This window comes from Panthera onca, chromosome D4, assembly GCF_046562875.1.
Source record: "Panthera onca isolate mPanOnc1 chromosome D4, mPanOnc1 haplotype 2, whole genome shotgun sequence".
Lineage (NCBI taxonomy): Eukaryota > Metazoa > Chordata > Mammalia > Carnivora > Felidae > Panthera > Panthera onca.
In genome coordinates this window covers 61,507,063-61,522,170 of record NC_138351.1, presented here as the reverse complement: position 1 = coordinate 61,522,170, position 15,108 = coordinate 61,507,063, and the positions used below count along the sequence as shown (strand labels likewise).

The following is a 15,108-nucleotide window of genomic DNA, read 5'->3' as shown; positions in this document are numbered from 1 at the left end:
CCAGGTGCCAATGCAGAGCCCTTGACCTCCGCTGGCTCATTCGGCCCTCCCCAGAGCCCTCGGACAGAGAGTTGTTGCATCCCGGTATCTCAGATGAGGAACACGAGGCTCAAAGAGGTTAAGGATCGCTCCGAGTCGCCCAGCTGGAAAGCGGTGGGTTGGATTGAAGCCTGGGTCTGGACGACTAGGCGGCCCAGGTCTCTCCACCGCCCCGCACAGCTGCTGCCAGAAAGGATGACAACATCACATAAGCTGGGGGAGGGAGGGGTGCAGAGCCCAGTCTGTCTGTTGGCAAAGGAGTCCTTCTGGGGGAAGCGCTCTTCCCCCACAGACCTGCATGACTCCTTCTCCAGCCTTCTTCTCGTCTTTGCCCAGTTGTTCGCTTTTTCCAGAGGCCTTCCCTGCATGCTTCATTTAGAAGTTAAATCCTTGTCTACTTTCTGCTGATTTTCTCCATTTCACTGACAGATGCCTGTATTCATTTCCAAGGGCTGCTGTAACAAAGTACCACAAACTAGGTGGCTTAAAGCAAACAGAAATGTATTCTCCCACATTCCGGAAGCTGGAAGTTCAAGGTCAAGGTGTCGGCAAGGCCATGCTGTCTAGAAGGTCGTGGGGCCATCCCGTGCCTTTCTCTTCGCTTCTGGTATTGCCAGCAAGCCTTGGTGTCCCCTGTCCTGCAGCTGCGTTAACTGTAGTCCCTGCTTCATATGGCATGTTCCCCTTTCCTTTCACATCGTCTTCTTATTAGGACGTTAGTCGTGTTGGATTACACGTCTACCCTACTCCAACATGACCTCATCTTAACTAATTACATCTGCAGAGAAGGTCACGTTCCAAGGTATTGGGGATTCAACATATCTTTGGGGGCCACAATTCAACCCATCACAACATCTGACCTACCATTCATTTTGCCTAGTCGTTTTATCATCTGTCTCCTCCCGCTGGAACATAAGCTCTAGGAGGCAACAGTTTCTGTCTGTTGTGCTCACTGTTTTGTTCCCCATCACCCAGAATCAAATTAATTTGAGTGTGTGTAAATAAAATACCAAGTCTGGACAGACAAAGCCAACAGAGAACACAAGGATAGAATAGAGTAAAGGAATAGAGTACTGAGTAAAGGAATACTCAGGAATAGAGTAAAGTAACTTCTGGAAAGCTCGGAGAAAAAGCAAATCTCTGGTTTACTCTGGGATAAGATAGAGAAGGATGTTCAGAGGACAAGGGAGAAAACTAAATACCAAATAGCAGAATTAAAATCTGCATTGGAGGTATTAGAGAGCAGAGTTCATGCCAAGAAAAATAAAGATCAATAGTATGAAGGACAAACTTGAGATATTTCCCAGAATTCAGAGGAAATGGTGAGAGCAATCAATCTAATGAGGGAAGGGAGAATAGTTATGGACACTGGAAAGGGAGATCCTAAGGGAAAACCAGGACAGATGAAACAGAACAAAAATCAAAACAAAACAGGCTCCACACTAGCAGTGAGTGCACCTAGCACTCGGACTTGGTTTCTAATACCGTTCTATAGGAAAAGGAACCAGGACTCCTTGGGAAAATGGCTGATTCTAGGACTGGGGCAGGAAATATGCATGATGATCCTGGAACATCTTCTAGTGCCAGAAAGTAAAGGAGTGCGGCTGAGTGCAAGGGCTCCCAGTGGCCAACGCTGGGACAATTTCAGCAATAAAATAAAACAGTATTGGATTAAAACCCAAAGTATAAAATAAATATCCATGTGTCCATACTGCTGTGAATGATTGAATAAATAAATGGGAAAGATCAGGCAAATATCCTATACAGAAGAATTCCAAATAATTTACGTAGATATTTCAGGTCCATGGAGGTAGAGCAGAATGACCCGCTTCTTAAGTGATTTCTTTCCAAAGAGTCCACTGTAGAAAGCAGGGAGAAGAGTGGCTTGATGATGGAAAAATCTAATAAACACGACCTCAGCTGGGTGACCGAGGTCAACATCAATAGCAGTAAGTCACGGTGATAGGCTACACCCTTGATACGAGGAAATGAGAAGGGCAATTTACCTCAGTGGGTCTTCCTTCCCCAAACCCATGCCCTAAGCCTAACCATGAGAAAAACATCAGGCAAATTCTAGTGGAAGCCATTTCCCAAAACACTCCTCAAAACTGTCTAGGTCTTCAGAAATAAGGAATGTCTGAGCCAAAAGGAGCCTATGGAGACATGACAACTAAATATAATGTGTTACCCTGGATGCAATCCAGGGATAGAGCAAGGACATTAGAGAAAAAAAAAAAAAAAAAAAAAAAAAAACAACTAAGGAAATCTGATTAAAGTATGGGCTTTAGCTAATAATAATCAATATTGGTTTATTAATTATAACAATGTGCCCCACGAACATAAAATATTAATAATAGGGGAACCTGGGTGAGGAACATATGAGAACCTTCTCTCTTTGTTATCTAAAACTATTCTCAAATAAGAAGTTTGTTTTCTAAACAGAAGACAAATTTAAGGGGGCTCAGGAGGGTCCTACTAGATTGGATTGACAAAATTGCTAATAGTCAACCATTTTTGAAGTACCATATCGACAATTTCATGAGGAAATGTACAATGTGCACACTGTATGTGCGTCTAGCTGGCCTTCCCACATTCTAGCAGAATTGGTGAAAAGAGAGTCATACCAACACACATTTTAGCAAAAGCTTTGAAGTACAAATATAAAGGGGGAAATCTACAAGTATCTAGGCCAGAAGAAAACGAATTTCCCACAAAGGTGCAAAAACCAGGCCACCTCAGCTCCTCTGCAGCGTTCAATCCCAGAGACAATGGAGCAGCTGGGAGACATTCTCCCATGTGTGTAGCTCATGTGGCATACCAGCCAGGTGCCTTTCTCGAAGTTAATCCTTGAAGTCCTACGTCAGCCAGCCAAGAACAATGGCAAACTTCATAGCTGAGGTCATGGCAGAAACTGCTGATCAGGGGCCACCAGCACCCATAGACAGAGAGCTGAGTCTAAATAATTGTTCTAAAATGGTATACAGATGCTGGGACGCCTGGGTGGCTCAGTCGGCTGAGTGTCCGACTTCAGCTCAGGTCATGATCTCGCGGTTTGTGAGTTCGAGTCCTGCATTGGGTGCTGTGCTGACGGCTCAGAGCCTGGAGCCTGCTTCGGATTCTGTGTCTCCCTCTCTCTCTGCCCCTCCCCATTCACTCTCTGTCTCTCCCTCTCTCTCAAGAATAAATAAACATTAAAAAAAATTTTAAATGGTATATAGATGCAAAAGTTCATTTTGAAAGCAAACGTACATATACATAGAGTGCAAAAATACATCTGGTAATAATAATTGAGATGTTAAAATCCATATTCCATTAACGTAACCAAAGAAGTGGGCAAGTAAAAAATATGGGTGGTAACCTCCTGGTCTTAAGTAGCAGAGGGACTCAATAGAGACCATTTTGTTCATGAGTTTCCTAAGGAGAAACATACAAGCTAAAGAAGGCTTTGAATAACTTGATGGTAAATATACTATAATGCAAATAGAACCCAAAGCTTCTGAAGCACAGAAAAGGGAAGCAGGGAAAACCTAGTCCACATACTGAAAAACAGAAAGAAAATGTGAAAACCAGAAAGCATAACATATAATTGTAGACCAAATACAGTCCTTCTGACCATAAATTCAAAGAGGTCAAACTCCCTATCAAAAGGCAAAGACAGAGAACTGTATTTTTGAAGGACTAACTATAGCTGTTGACAACAGAGAAAGTGACACAGAAAGGTCAAAGGTAAAAGACCAGCCAAAGATAGGTCAGGCAAACCCAACCGAAGCAAGAACCCCAGTGTTCATTTGAGACCCAAAGGGAATTCAAGGTACAGGCATTAAACAGGATTAAGGAGAGTCATTCTCTATAGATAGGGGTACAATTCACCATGAGAATAACACAATCATGGACCATTATTGCTCTAAATTACATCTCACTGAAATATATAAAGAAAAGCCTGTTAAAATACAAAGGAGAATTGACAGAAACACAATAGCATTGGGAGCCATAACATTTCTCTCAGTCTTGGACAGATCACCCAGGCAAAAATAAGCAAGAACACAGAGGAACCAAATAATGAAATTAATCAGGCCGATTTAGCAGATATGTACCAAAGTTCGCCTAAAGAAAGTCAAGAAAAACCATCTCTGTGTGATGGAGTCCCGAGGCCTTTAAGCTCCTTCCAGGCCTGTTCCGAACATGGGGCTTTAAAGTTAACTGTTGCCAGGCAGGACTGGGCGGGGGCCCGGAGTCTGCCCCTGGGTATTTCCATGGTGCTGGCTCTGAAGCGTTGGGCTGTGAGGGGGAGAGCGCCAGGCTTCCACTGTCCTGCTCTGTTCATTTTGTTTGCTTTCTCTACCTTCCCCGGAGTAGCCTCTAGCCTATCATTCAGGGTTCTGATTCCAGGAAAATCTCCCTAATTTATAAACCAGCCGATTAGCAACCTTAATGCCATCTGCAACATTAACTCCCCCTTGCATGTCACAGACCATACCTGTAGGTTCTGGAGATTAGGAAATGGACACTTTGGGGGGACCATTTGTCTGCCTATCATAGGAGGACCACAAAAACAGACTTTCGGGTGGACTGCTGCCCCCCGTGCTCCATGAGAGAGGCCTAGTGGGAAGTCCCCCCTCCCCACACCCTATAGGCCAGAATGCTGCTTGGCTCCCGGAAAGTAGAGTTCATATAGGCACCCCGAGGGGATGCAGAGCTACAGAATAAACGTGGTACATTCCAGCAGGCCAGTTTTGCTCAGAAACATGGGGAGAAACGCATTATCTTTATCTTGAGATAAACATAGGTATGTTATTGGAATGCTAAATGTATGTGAATTTTCAAAATAATAAACTTTCCAGAAATGGCATGCTTTCCCAGTGGGCTGCTATGGGCTATTCCCTCTTTGCTCTCTTCTTTAAGAGTATATGTCTCCCTAAGGTACAGCCTTGTTGAATCACTGTGTTGTACACCTGAAACTAATATAACATTGTGTGTCAACCATAATCACCTAGGTAGATAGATAGATAAAAATGAAAAATAAACAGGAGGGCTAATCAGAATAAAAAGATTGTTGTAACAACAACAAGAATATATATCTCTTGCTTCTCTGCCTTTAAGGACATTTCTCTGGTGAGGGAAAAAAAGGGTCTAAGAAAAACTTAACTTGAGCTAAATAAAAGTACTCATTCCAGGTATGGAATCAGTGTGTCAGGGCCAGGAGGGACTTTGGGAAGCATCTAGGCTAACCCTGCTGGACTCATCCCAGGTCTCACAGCCAGAGTCAGGGGGCGAGAGTGGCCTGAGTCCCTGGCCCCTTCCTCAGTGCCCACTGGCCCCAGTCAAGCCACCTCCCAGCCCCACCACGGCCAGCCTCTAAAAGTTTGACCGCCCTGGGGCTTGTCATACCTCCTCCCTTTCCACAACTTTTGTACACAGTTTCATCTGATTTTTCGGCAGCCCAGTGGGTCTGTGGGGCTGGGCACCTGAGAAACCAGGAAGTGATCACATGTGGGCCAAGACAGGTGCACAGGCGGCAGGAGATGCCAGACAACCCAGTGTCCGGGTTGACCTTGCCTTTCCAGCGGGACCCCACACCCCTGCCACGGGGAAGGCAGGATGGGGTGGCCTTCTGCTTTCCTGCTGTTTTAAATGTACACCAGCTATTTTAACGCCTCAGGATCACATCTGCTGTTCCAGTGCCTCCACACGGAAGTCTGCGGGACTTTCCTCTGTGAGTTGTTGCTGCAGACTGGATGTTTGCTCAGCCTGGGAGAATATATATAGGGGCAGTGGTCAAGTGCTCAGGCTCTGGGGCTGGGCCCAGCCGGGGTGGAGGCCGGCACCACCACTGCCTACCTGTGTGACCTGGTGCCTTAGGTTGAACTCCCTAGAAACAGAGCCCGAGGTTCTGGTGAAAGAGCTTTATGAGAGCACGCTCAGGAGAAGGGAGGGAGGAAGGGTAAGGCAAGAGGGGAGCTGGGCCAGAATGCTGTCTTGGCTGGAGACCATGTTAGCCTGGCCCCCCCCCCGGGGTGTCTGGACCACACAGCTGGTCCCACCTTTCCGAGACCTCAGTCGGGTCACTGGGTGCTGCAGAATGTGGCACCCAGCGTGGCCTTTAGGGCCAGGAAGTTCTCTGTAGCTGGGGGCAGTTCTCCAGAGAAGCCAGTGAAAGTGAGCTGTAAGCTGTAAGCCGCCCACCCTGCACGGGATGGATGCAACAGTCCTGGTTGGCTGCAGGGGGGGTGGGGGGGGAGGGGCTGGGGGGAAGTGGGGAGGGAGTATCCAGGAGGGCCAGCAGTGTCTGCCACCCTCAGAAAAGTTTCGGCTCACTCATGAAACTTTCTGGAGTGGACATAATAATAACGGCTCTCTCCTTGGGTGGGGCTGATGACTGCTTAGTACCATGGTTAGAAAAGCACTTAGGAATTGTCCTTGATTTTTATTTTGCTAGAATCCCCTGCAAACTGGAGGTTATATACAAGCTCTTTGTTTTGTTATTCTCTGTACATAAATTTCCTTTTTTATTGAAGTACAGTTGACATACAAGGTTATATTAGTTTCTTTTTTTCTTCTCATTTAAAAAATCTTTTATTAAAACTCCCCCTTTATTTGCCTTCTTTTTATATATATATAGAATTTATTGTCATACACAAGGTCTTTGAATTGGGATTTCCTTCTTATGTGGGGTGTGTGTGTGTGTGTGTGTGTGTGTGTGTGTGTGTGATTTTAGCTTGCTTTAAGGGTCCCAGAGACAAAGAGACTCTAGACAACAGATGAGAAGGACCCAGGAAGGAGGAAAGGAAATCCATCCAAGGTTTGGGCTGAGTACCCCTCCCCAGACCTCCCACCCTGTCGCTGTTTCCTTCCATTTTTGCCCCTTCCCCGTAGGCGAGGCCTCTTGTGTGAACATAGGCCTCCATATGGTCTCCAACCTTAGATCTAACCGTTTGAGCACAAGTTGTCCTTTGTCCCACCTCATGTCACCTTTCACCCCTGGTGGTCCCCTGCAGAATCAAGAGTGTGTGGGAAGGCACAGGATTTTTGGACCCTGCCCTCTGTCACATTCTGGGTTCTCTGCACCGTCACAACTCTGTTCTGTCCCTCTGATGACCAGGGGCATTCACAGCTCTCCTCCTGTACCCCCCTGGTACTCCTCATTCTGCCCCAAAGTCCTTCCCACCACAAAGGAGAGTGTGCTTCCACCCCTGGCAGGGAGGTGGGAGGCGTGGCCAGATGCAGGGACCACTGCCAAGGCAAAATTTGTCTTTCTACTTTCCGGATTCTCAGGAAGAGATACAAGTTATGTAACACCGAACAGCGTGATTCTAGAACTTTTGTGAGAGCAGGCATGTGTTAAAAATTTTTAAGACTCCTGAACGCTGAAACATTTCCCCTCAGCCCTGCATCTTCCAATTAATTGCTACTCTGGAAAGGAAAACCAGGTATACCCGTGCTTTTCATATTCTCAAGAAAAGTCCTCATGCTCCGGGAGTACACATATCCCATTTTGAGAAGCCCTTCAACCTCTTTCGACTGTTTTCAAGGCTCCTGCTAAGGACCCCTGGCCACTTGCATCTCCCTTTGTCCACTGCCCACCCCGGGGTTCCAGGCTTCAGCTGCACTGGGTGCTGGCTCATCCCTCCCAGGCACTACAGGATCTTGCCACCTCTTACTGGCTAGGATCAGACTGGGTGTGAATAGCTCCCTGCAGCAGGCACCACCTGGTTCTGGCTAGGACCTTTCTCTGACCATCGGAGGGCGACCAAGGTGAGAGCAGTGGGTGCGGGGTGCCGTGCAGTCTTGGGGGAAGCCTTTTGTCTCTCTAGGAAGGGGCTCACTAGATCAGTGATCCCTTGGTTCCATCCAGTACTAACAGTCCAGGAGCACAGAACCAACTGGTCCATGCAACTTGGTTGTCATGGCAACAGAGACACTAAATGGTCCATAAGTGGTAGAGCTGGTTATTTATCTATCGGCAGGTAGGTGGTCAGGTGGTCAACCATGAAGATGTGGTGACCCCGATCATGCTGAGGCCCTAGGCTAGCAGGATATTAGTTCGGTGGTGACCATAGCAGTCACTGAATAAGGGAATGCAGGCCAGCCAGTGTGCTTGGTAGCTCAGATAGCATTCACCCACTTAATCATGCATCCAGCACCTATTTTTATTGATATATGTGGCGTGCCCCATCCCCCTCAGCTGGGGACCCAGAGATGAATCAAGTTACCCTCAGTCCAGTGGGGAAGACAGACAAGCACGTGGACTTGTGCCATGACAGAGGGCCGCACAGAGTGCTCTGGGCCCACAGAGGAGCAAATGACCACCAAGCCTAATGGGACAAAGATGGCTTCTTGGAGTAGAGGTGCCTGAGCTAAAGCATGAAGGGTGAGCAGCAGCTTTCCAGGCAAAGGAGTGGGGGGAGGGGGAAGGGCATTTGAGACGGATGAGCTTGCAGAAAGAAAGGGGCTGGGGTGGGGAAATGGACGAATGAATGAACGCATGAATGGCAGAGCTGTTGTAGACAACCGCAGGCAGCTCGTTCTGATACCCTGGAAGAGTGGGGAGAACAGTGTGATTTGAGACAAGACGTGAGCAGTAATCGGCTGGTAAATCATCTCGAATGTTCTATTACGGAGCTCAGAGCTGACCTGTAAAGCTCAGGGAGCCATGGAAAGGTTTTATGTGATCACATTTGAATTTTGGAATGATTCCTTTGTTTGCTTTATGGAGACCGGGGTAGATGGAGCAGGACTAAGGGTGGGGACCCAACCAGGAGGCAGTTGTAGTTCAATGAGTTGAGAATGACGGTGGCCAACCCAGCGGGGTGGGGCTGCAGGGACGGGGCTGACGTGGCACTGGTGAGCAGGTAGCCAGCGGGTCCTGGTTAGATAGAGGCGAGTGAACCTGGTGGGTGAGAGGGTGGTGACACGGTTCTCAAAGATGGACAACACCGGACGGGGAAAGGGCTCATTGGGAAAGATGATGCGTTCAGCTTGGGATGTGCTGAACTTGAGGTACTTGGGAGAATCCGAGTGGAGGGCTCCAGCGGGCAGCTGGAGAAAGGTCAGGGCTGGGGAGAGTGGTCGGGCCTCCACAGCACACAGTGGGCAGTTGCGGCTGGGGCCGTGAATGAGGCTGCCCAAGGAGAGTACTGAGGGCACGGAGCTAAGGGCACAACTGTGTGGAACACCAGCAGTCATGGACTGGCAGAAAGATGATGAGCTGATTCAGAGTCTGAGAAGGAAGGACCAGGAGGTAGGAATGAGCCAGGAGGAAGCATCATGGAAGCTAATGAGTGGGTTTCATTAGCATGCATCCTCCGGCCACCCGGCAACGTAGGTAGGATTAGCCCTCTTTTGAAAATGAGAGAATTGAGGCTCTAGGGGATTTAGACTCAGGGTCACGCAGCTGGTCAGTGGTGGAGCTGGGATTTGAACTAAGGTCTCTCTACCTCTAAAATCCAATAAACTATTTCTTCTATACCATGTTTAGCAACACAGAGCTTGGCACAAAGTAGATGCTCAATAAGTGTTTGCTGGCTGGCTGGCTGAATACTATTAGCAGCAAAAAAGGCTAAAAGATTTCAACAAACAAGCAGAAAAACCCTGCAGTGTGCCTGGGAGCATGTCCATAGAACGGAAGCAGCTTAGGACTTTTTATAGCCTTGCAGACATGGTGATGACAAAGGCTTGCCTTCCTTCAACTGCTCTGTTAACGATCTTTTAAAGTCCTTTCAGAGCAGGGTTTTTTTTTCCCCCCTCTTCTTTCCATTCTTGCTTGCAAACGAAGGATGATTTTAGAATCCAAGCCTTTTTTATTTTGCTAAAGTACATGATGAGTAAAATGGCCTCCCAGTCAGCACTTTCCAATTTTGAAAGATGCTAAAAACTGATCTTTAAAGGCATGTTTCTCTTCTTTATGCATCAAAGGGCCTTGAGGCCTGCTGGAGAGGATGGGATGCAAGGCGGGAAGGCAGCACCACCTGCAAGGCTGAGCCTCAGGGTGGAGGGCAGGGAGTGACTGGGGTGGGGTGCAGGCCGGAGGGCCAGGGCTGGGCTGGATGCTGCCTGCCACATCCACCTTTAACCTGTTCTCTACAGAGCAGGGCCCTGCCTGGATCCCTGTCCCACACGGCAACCCTAACCCAGGACGGAGCCTCAGGCAAACGCCCAGTAACTGTTTGTTGAATGAATAAATGAGTTGCAGGAGCTGCTGTTCAATACACACAGAGATAATAAGTGCAATCCCATTTACAGAGTTTTCAAATATAAGTTTTTCTTGGAGTTAAAGACGGGTTGGGAGGAGGTTATAAAATCCTAACACTAGCTAGCACTTACTGGGCACTCACTATGTGCCAGGAACTGTGTGAAGCAGTTTGAGGATCATCTCATTTAATTCTCCCAGCAACCCTGGAATTAGGCCCTGGCATTATCCCCATTTTACAGGTGAGGAAATTAAGACTAAGATGGAAAAAGGAGTGGCCTGAGATACCCTGAGGCTTGTTGGTGGAGCTGAGATTTGAACAAAGCTCAGAACTCAAAGAGACTCTGGCACTTCTTAATTGGGAAGCTTCGTGGGTTCCAGGAAGGTATAGAAAAGTCTAAAATACTGGAGTGAGGGTGGGGGGTGCTGCAGCCCTATTTCTGCCATCAACTCCCCCGGGGACCTTGAAGCTCCTTTCTCTCCTCTGGCTTCAGTTTTCCTGGATGTCATATTCCGTGTATGAGGAAGGAGAATAGACGCTGTCTCTGTGCCCTGCAGGGTTTGCCTGCCCTTGGGGAAGGAGATCAGGGATGCTGCCAAGACCCCTCAGAGCCACCAGCCTGTGCAGACTTGTCTCAGGGCATGTCCCTGAGGCCAGGGAGGGCGGCACCAAGAGCCAAGGGGAAGCTAGCCCCAGAGAGGACCAGAGTATCCAGGCTGGGGTGGGACGAGAGGGCAGAGTTCTTGGCCGCAGAGCCGGGGGTGCAAGAACGTTCCATGCCCGAGGCCTCAAGCCCCCTGGTGTGCCTGTCATCCACTCTGCTTCACTTACATGTCCTTCTGTCCGCAGGGCAATGACGTGAGGATCATCCTCGGCCAGTTTGACCAGAATATGGCAGCAAAAGTGTTCTGTTGTGTAAGTAAAACTTTGGTCACGGCACTGTGTCTTTGGGGGGGTTTCACGAAGCTTTTTCTCAGACTCGTTCTGACTGCCTGGTCTGAGCGGAATATAGGACTGGAAGCGGTTGTTGGAAGCAGAAGTGTTATTTTCACTGCGCTTTCCTCTTTGCGGGGAGCTAAGCCTCCGGGGCTCAGAACAGTACAGTCCTGGGAGGAACTAGGGACCTCGGTTGAACAAACCTACTGGCTAATTCCTGGTCTAAGCCCTGTCGGCTAATTCTCTGCCCATCTACTCACCCACACTTGATGGAGGCCTGCTCTACGGCACAGCCTCTCCCGCCGAGAGGCCAGACCTCAAGGGTGAGGTGCCTCGGACCCCCTCCCAGCCCTGGAACAGGGCTCAGAGCCTAAGTTTAGAATAATCTCTCAACTGTTCAGTACCTACCCCTGAATTCTTTACAATTGTCTGGTGTGTGATAGGCTACACAAAGTAGTTTTATTAAATGCCTTACCTCATTTAATCTTCTCAATAACCATTGAAACAACTATCATTATCCCACTTTACAGATGAGGGAATAGAGGCCCAGTTTGTGGCAGAGCCAAGGCTCCATCCCCTTCACCTGATCCCCAATATAAAAGTCTTTTTTTTTTTAATGTTTATTTATATTTGAGAAGAGTGCACAAGCAGGGGAGGGGCAGAGAGAGAGAGACAGAGACAGAGACAGAATCCGAAGCAGGTTCCAGGCTCTGAGCTGTCAGCACAGAGCCCGATGCAGGGCTTGAACTCATGGACTATGAGATCATGAAGTCGGACGCTCAACCAACTGAGCCACTCAGGCACCCCACCTGATTCCCAATCTAATCATCTTTTTTTCCGTATGATGTTTTAACCTAAGTACTTGCACGAATTCTAGCACAGAAACTAAATCTTTGGGTTTTGATACCCTGGCTCCCGTCCCCTGCCCCAGGTCAGAGAAGAAGCAACAGAATGGGAGCCCAGTCCTGTGAGTCGTTATTTCCCCAATAAGCTCTTCCTCTTAGACTGAGCCTATTCCAGGTATAGTCTCTTGTGATGAGCCTTAGGCCTCTGTTCTCTTTGATCTTTTGTCAGTAACTTGAATGAGATTATAAAAAGCAGACTTTGTAGGAATTTTGGAAGTTGTGAAATATGTTGGATGACAGATCCAAGGTGCAAAGAACCCTAACAGGCTGGATGGAATGTTTGATTAAATCTAAGAAGATTAGATCTAATAGTCCTACTAGAAGGTGACATTAGCACAAATCAAGCTGCCTATGTCCATGGTGGTGTAGAGGCATAGCTGAGGTAAGTACTGTGCATTTAGAACAAAAGAGACTTTGGGGTCTTGGTTGACCTCAAGGCTGCTGTGAGTCCCCAGTGTAAGCATAGCTGCCAGGAGCCAAGGGGACCTCAGGCGCTATGTCCACATTCAGGGAAGGTGGCCCCTCAGCTGTCTGCTAGAGAGACACTGCCTGGGGTATCCTACTCAGCTCCTGGTGCACCTTTCAGGAGAGAGGCAGGAACTGAAAACACACCAGGAGTGAGGAGAGAGCAGTGACCTGAAGCCACGGTCACACAGCTATTTTACCCTGAAGGCTCAAGAACAAAATGAGAACCTGCCTGATCATCTCCCGATTTACCAGGGAGGAGGGAAAGGCCACGAGGCTGACATTTCTGGAGACCCTGGACAGAGTTTAGAGCTCAGGAGTCGGTCTTCTGCTTGGGTGCTGAATTTGGACTTGTTGTTGACACTCTGGGAGCCTCAGTTTTCTCATCTGTAAAGTGGGGATAATAAAGCACCTGTCTCATAGGATCGTTGTGAAGATTAGATGAGCAAAAACACTTGGCACAGGGCCTGATGAGCCCTCAGTAAATGTCCGCAGTCTTCTTTTGTTTGTCTATGTAAAGTCTCAGGCATCTGAGAATGGAATAGACCATTGTTGGGCTGGTGAGTTTACTCTCAGATGGTCTCTACAAGATTGTATTAAGCATTCTGTGTTCCAGGTAAAGGTAACAAGGGGTCTTTCCATATGAAAATCTAAGGAAGAACAATGAGAAAAACTGAAAAAATGGAGCAAATTAATTTAATGCCTTTTACTTCAAAACCTTGCTTGTCAAGTTTTACTCATAAACCTTTACTCATAAAACCCTGTGCATTACCATCTGAGGTCCAGAAATGGCCCGTTTTGAAAAGGAAAATAATGCTCTGTATTGGAGAATGTAATCTCTTTTGGGGGAGGAAACTGGATTTTATCCCCGCCACCCTTCTCCGTATCCCCAGGGCCTTTCAGACAGCTGGCACATGGTGGGTAATAACTCCGGGAGAAATAAATTAATAAAAAATGATCCATGAAGACACCACAGTGGTCGCTGGCCATCTCCCTTCTCCAAAAACTGCAGACAGACCTCATGTTCTGCTTTGAGCCAAACCCAAGTGGAGGTGTGGCTGTGATTTCTCTCCGTGCCATGCACTGGGATTCTTTCCTGAGTGGCATTTCCAGCCATTGTTTCCGCTCCAGAACAGACCGAGTGGCTGTCTGCCTCTTGACCCAAAGCCCCAGGCTGCCTGCCTTCCACATGGCATGGGACACCATCCACCTTCTTGTCCCACTTTCCTCTTTCCTCTTATTGGACGGTGGGTATTTTGAGATGGGCTTTATCTTAGGGTCTGCAGGTGGCTTTGTTGAGGAATTCTGTAGAGCTTTTTTGTTGGCTGTTTATTCCAAGTGTCAGACCCTCAGATGGAACCCGCCCTCCAGGGCTTGGAGCCTTATCTGGTTAGGAAGCAATTCTTCTGGCAGGTCTGGAAGATCCCGAAGAGAGTCTGCTCAGTGTCTTCTTATGGGTGGGTGACAGAGGGAGGGGCTGCTCAGAGCAGAGACTCCCCACCCCACTCCTCACCCCAAAAAAGCCTTCCTGCCTGTGTCGGGGTCAGAGTGCAGATCAGATGGATACAACCGTATCTCTGCCATCCAAATGCCGCTTTGCAAACTTTGCAGCATGTTGCTGTGTTCTTGAGCCTGGAACTGCCACCAGGGGAAGAGCAGACTCCGGCAAAGCTATTTATAGCCCTGTGGCAAAGTGTTCATTTGGGCTTAGCACAGCTTGAGCAGGTCTTGTCACTTTTGTCTTCTCCCTCCCCCCTCGGGGGTCTATTCTAAATTCTCTAACACTCACGCCTGGGTTCTGGTTTTAGCCCCACCAGCTGTGTGACCTCAGGCAGGTCACTTTACACCTCTGGTCCCCAGCTGCCTCCCCTCTAAAATGGAAGGAGCAGTCCCTGCCCCATCTGTCTCACAGGATTGTCAAGAGGCCTAAATAAGGCCATGGAAGGGAGACCATCATCCCAACTGTTAACTGCCTTCCCAATGTGAGGGTTTATTACTGTCATTGTTGTGAACTGTAATATGAAAAGGGAAATGTCCTTCTTGCATGGGGAGGGGAGGAGGCAAAAGGAAACATTATAAGAAGGGGAAATTGGATTTTTTAAAATAATTCACATCGTGGTTACCTGTCTGCAGCCAGTAAGAACCAAAGCGGTCCATGAGACGGAAGAAGGTGAGCTCAGGACTGCCTGTTGCCATGTGGCAGGGCTCTTTGGTGGCCCACAGGTCTTGAGATCACATTCCCACCGAAGGCAGAGAAAGTGAAAACTGAGGTGACTGTGTAAACCAGAAAGGTGTTCCTTTAGTGACCTCACAACCACCTATCGGGTGCCCTGTGCACACCAGCCACTGTGCTGAGCAGTGGGGAACCCAGGGAAGAGCGGACCCCACCCTACAAAAACTGTCCCTTTGACAAAGGAGACAGACTAGCACACCAGCAGCTACTCCCAGCTCACGAGCATAACAACCGCAGCCCTTCTGAAGACAGAAATGTCAGAATGGAGGACTGGAGCCTTCCCCTCAGTTGCTTTCAATGGTGGATGGTGTATTTAAACCAGTCCACCTACCTTGCAGGAAAC

General features: G+C 48.1%; 1 protein-coding gene across 1 annotated transcript in view; it reads left to right on the top strand.

Annotated features, from left to right (window-relative positions):
- Positions 1 to 15,108, top strand: part of GABBR2 (gamma-aminobutyric acid type B receptor subunit 2) — a 347,631-nt gene that overhangs the window by 176,948 nt on the left and 155,575 nt on the right. Inside the window, exon 5 of the mRNA XM_060609214.3 lies at positions 11,076 to 11,141. Within this exon, the coding sequence (XP_060465197.1) occupies positions 11,076 to 11,141 (66 nt within the window). The remainder of the gene's footprint in view (positions 1 to 11,075; positions 11,142 to 15,108) is intronic.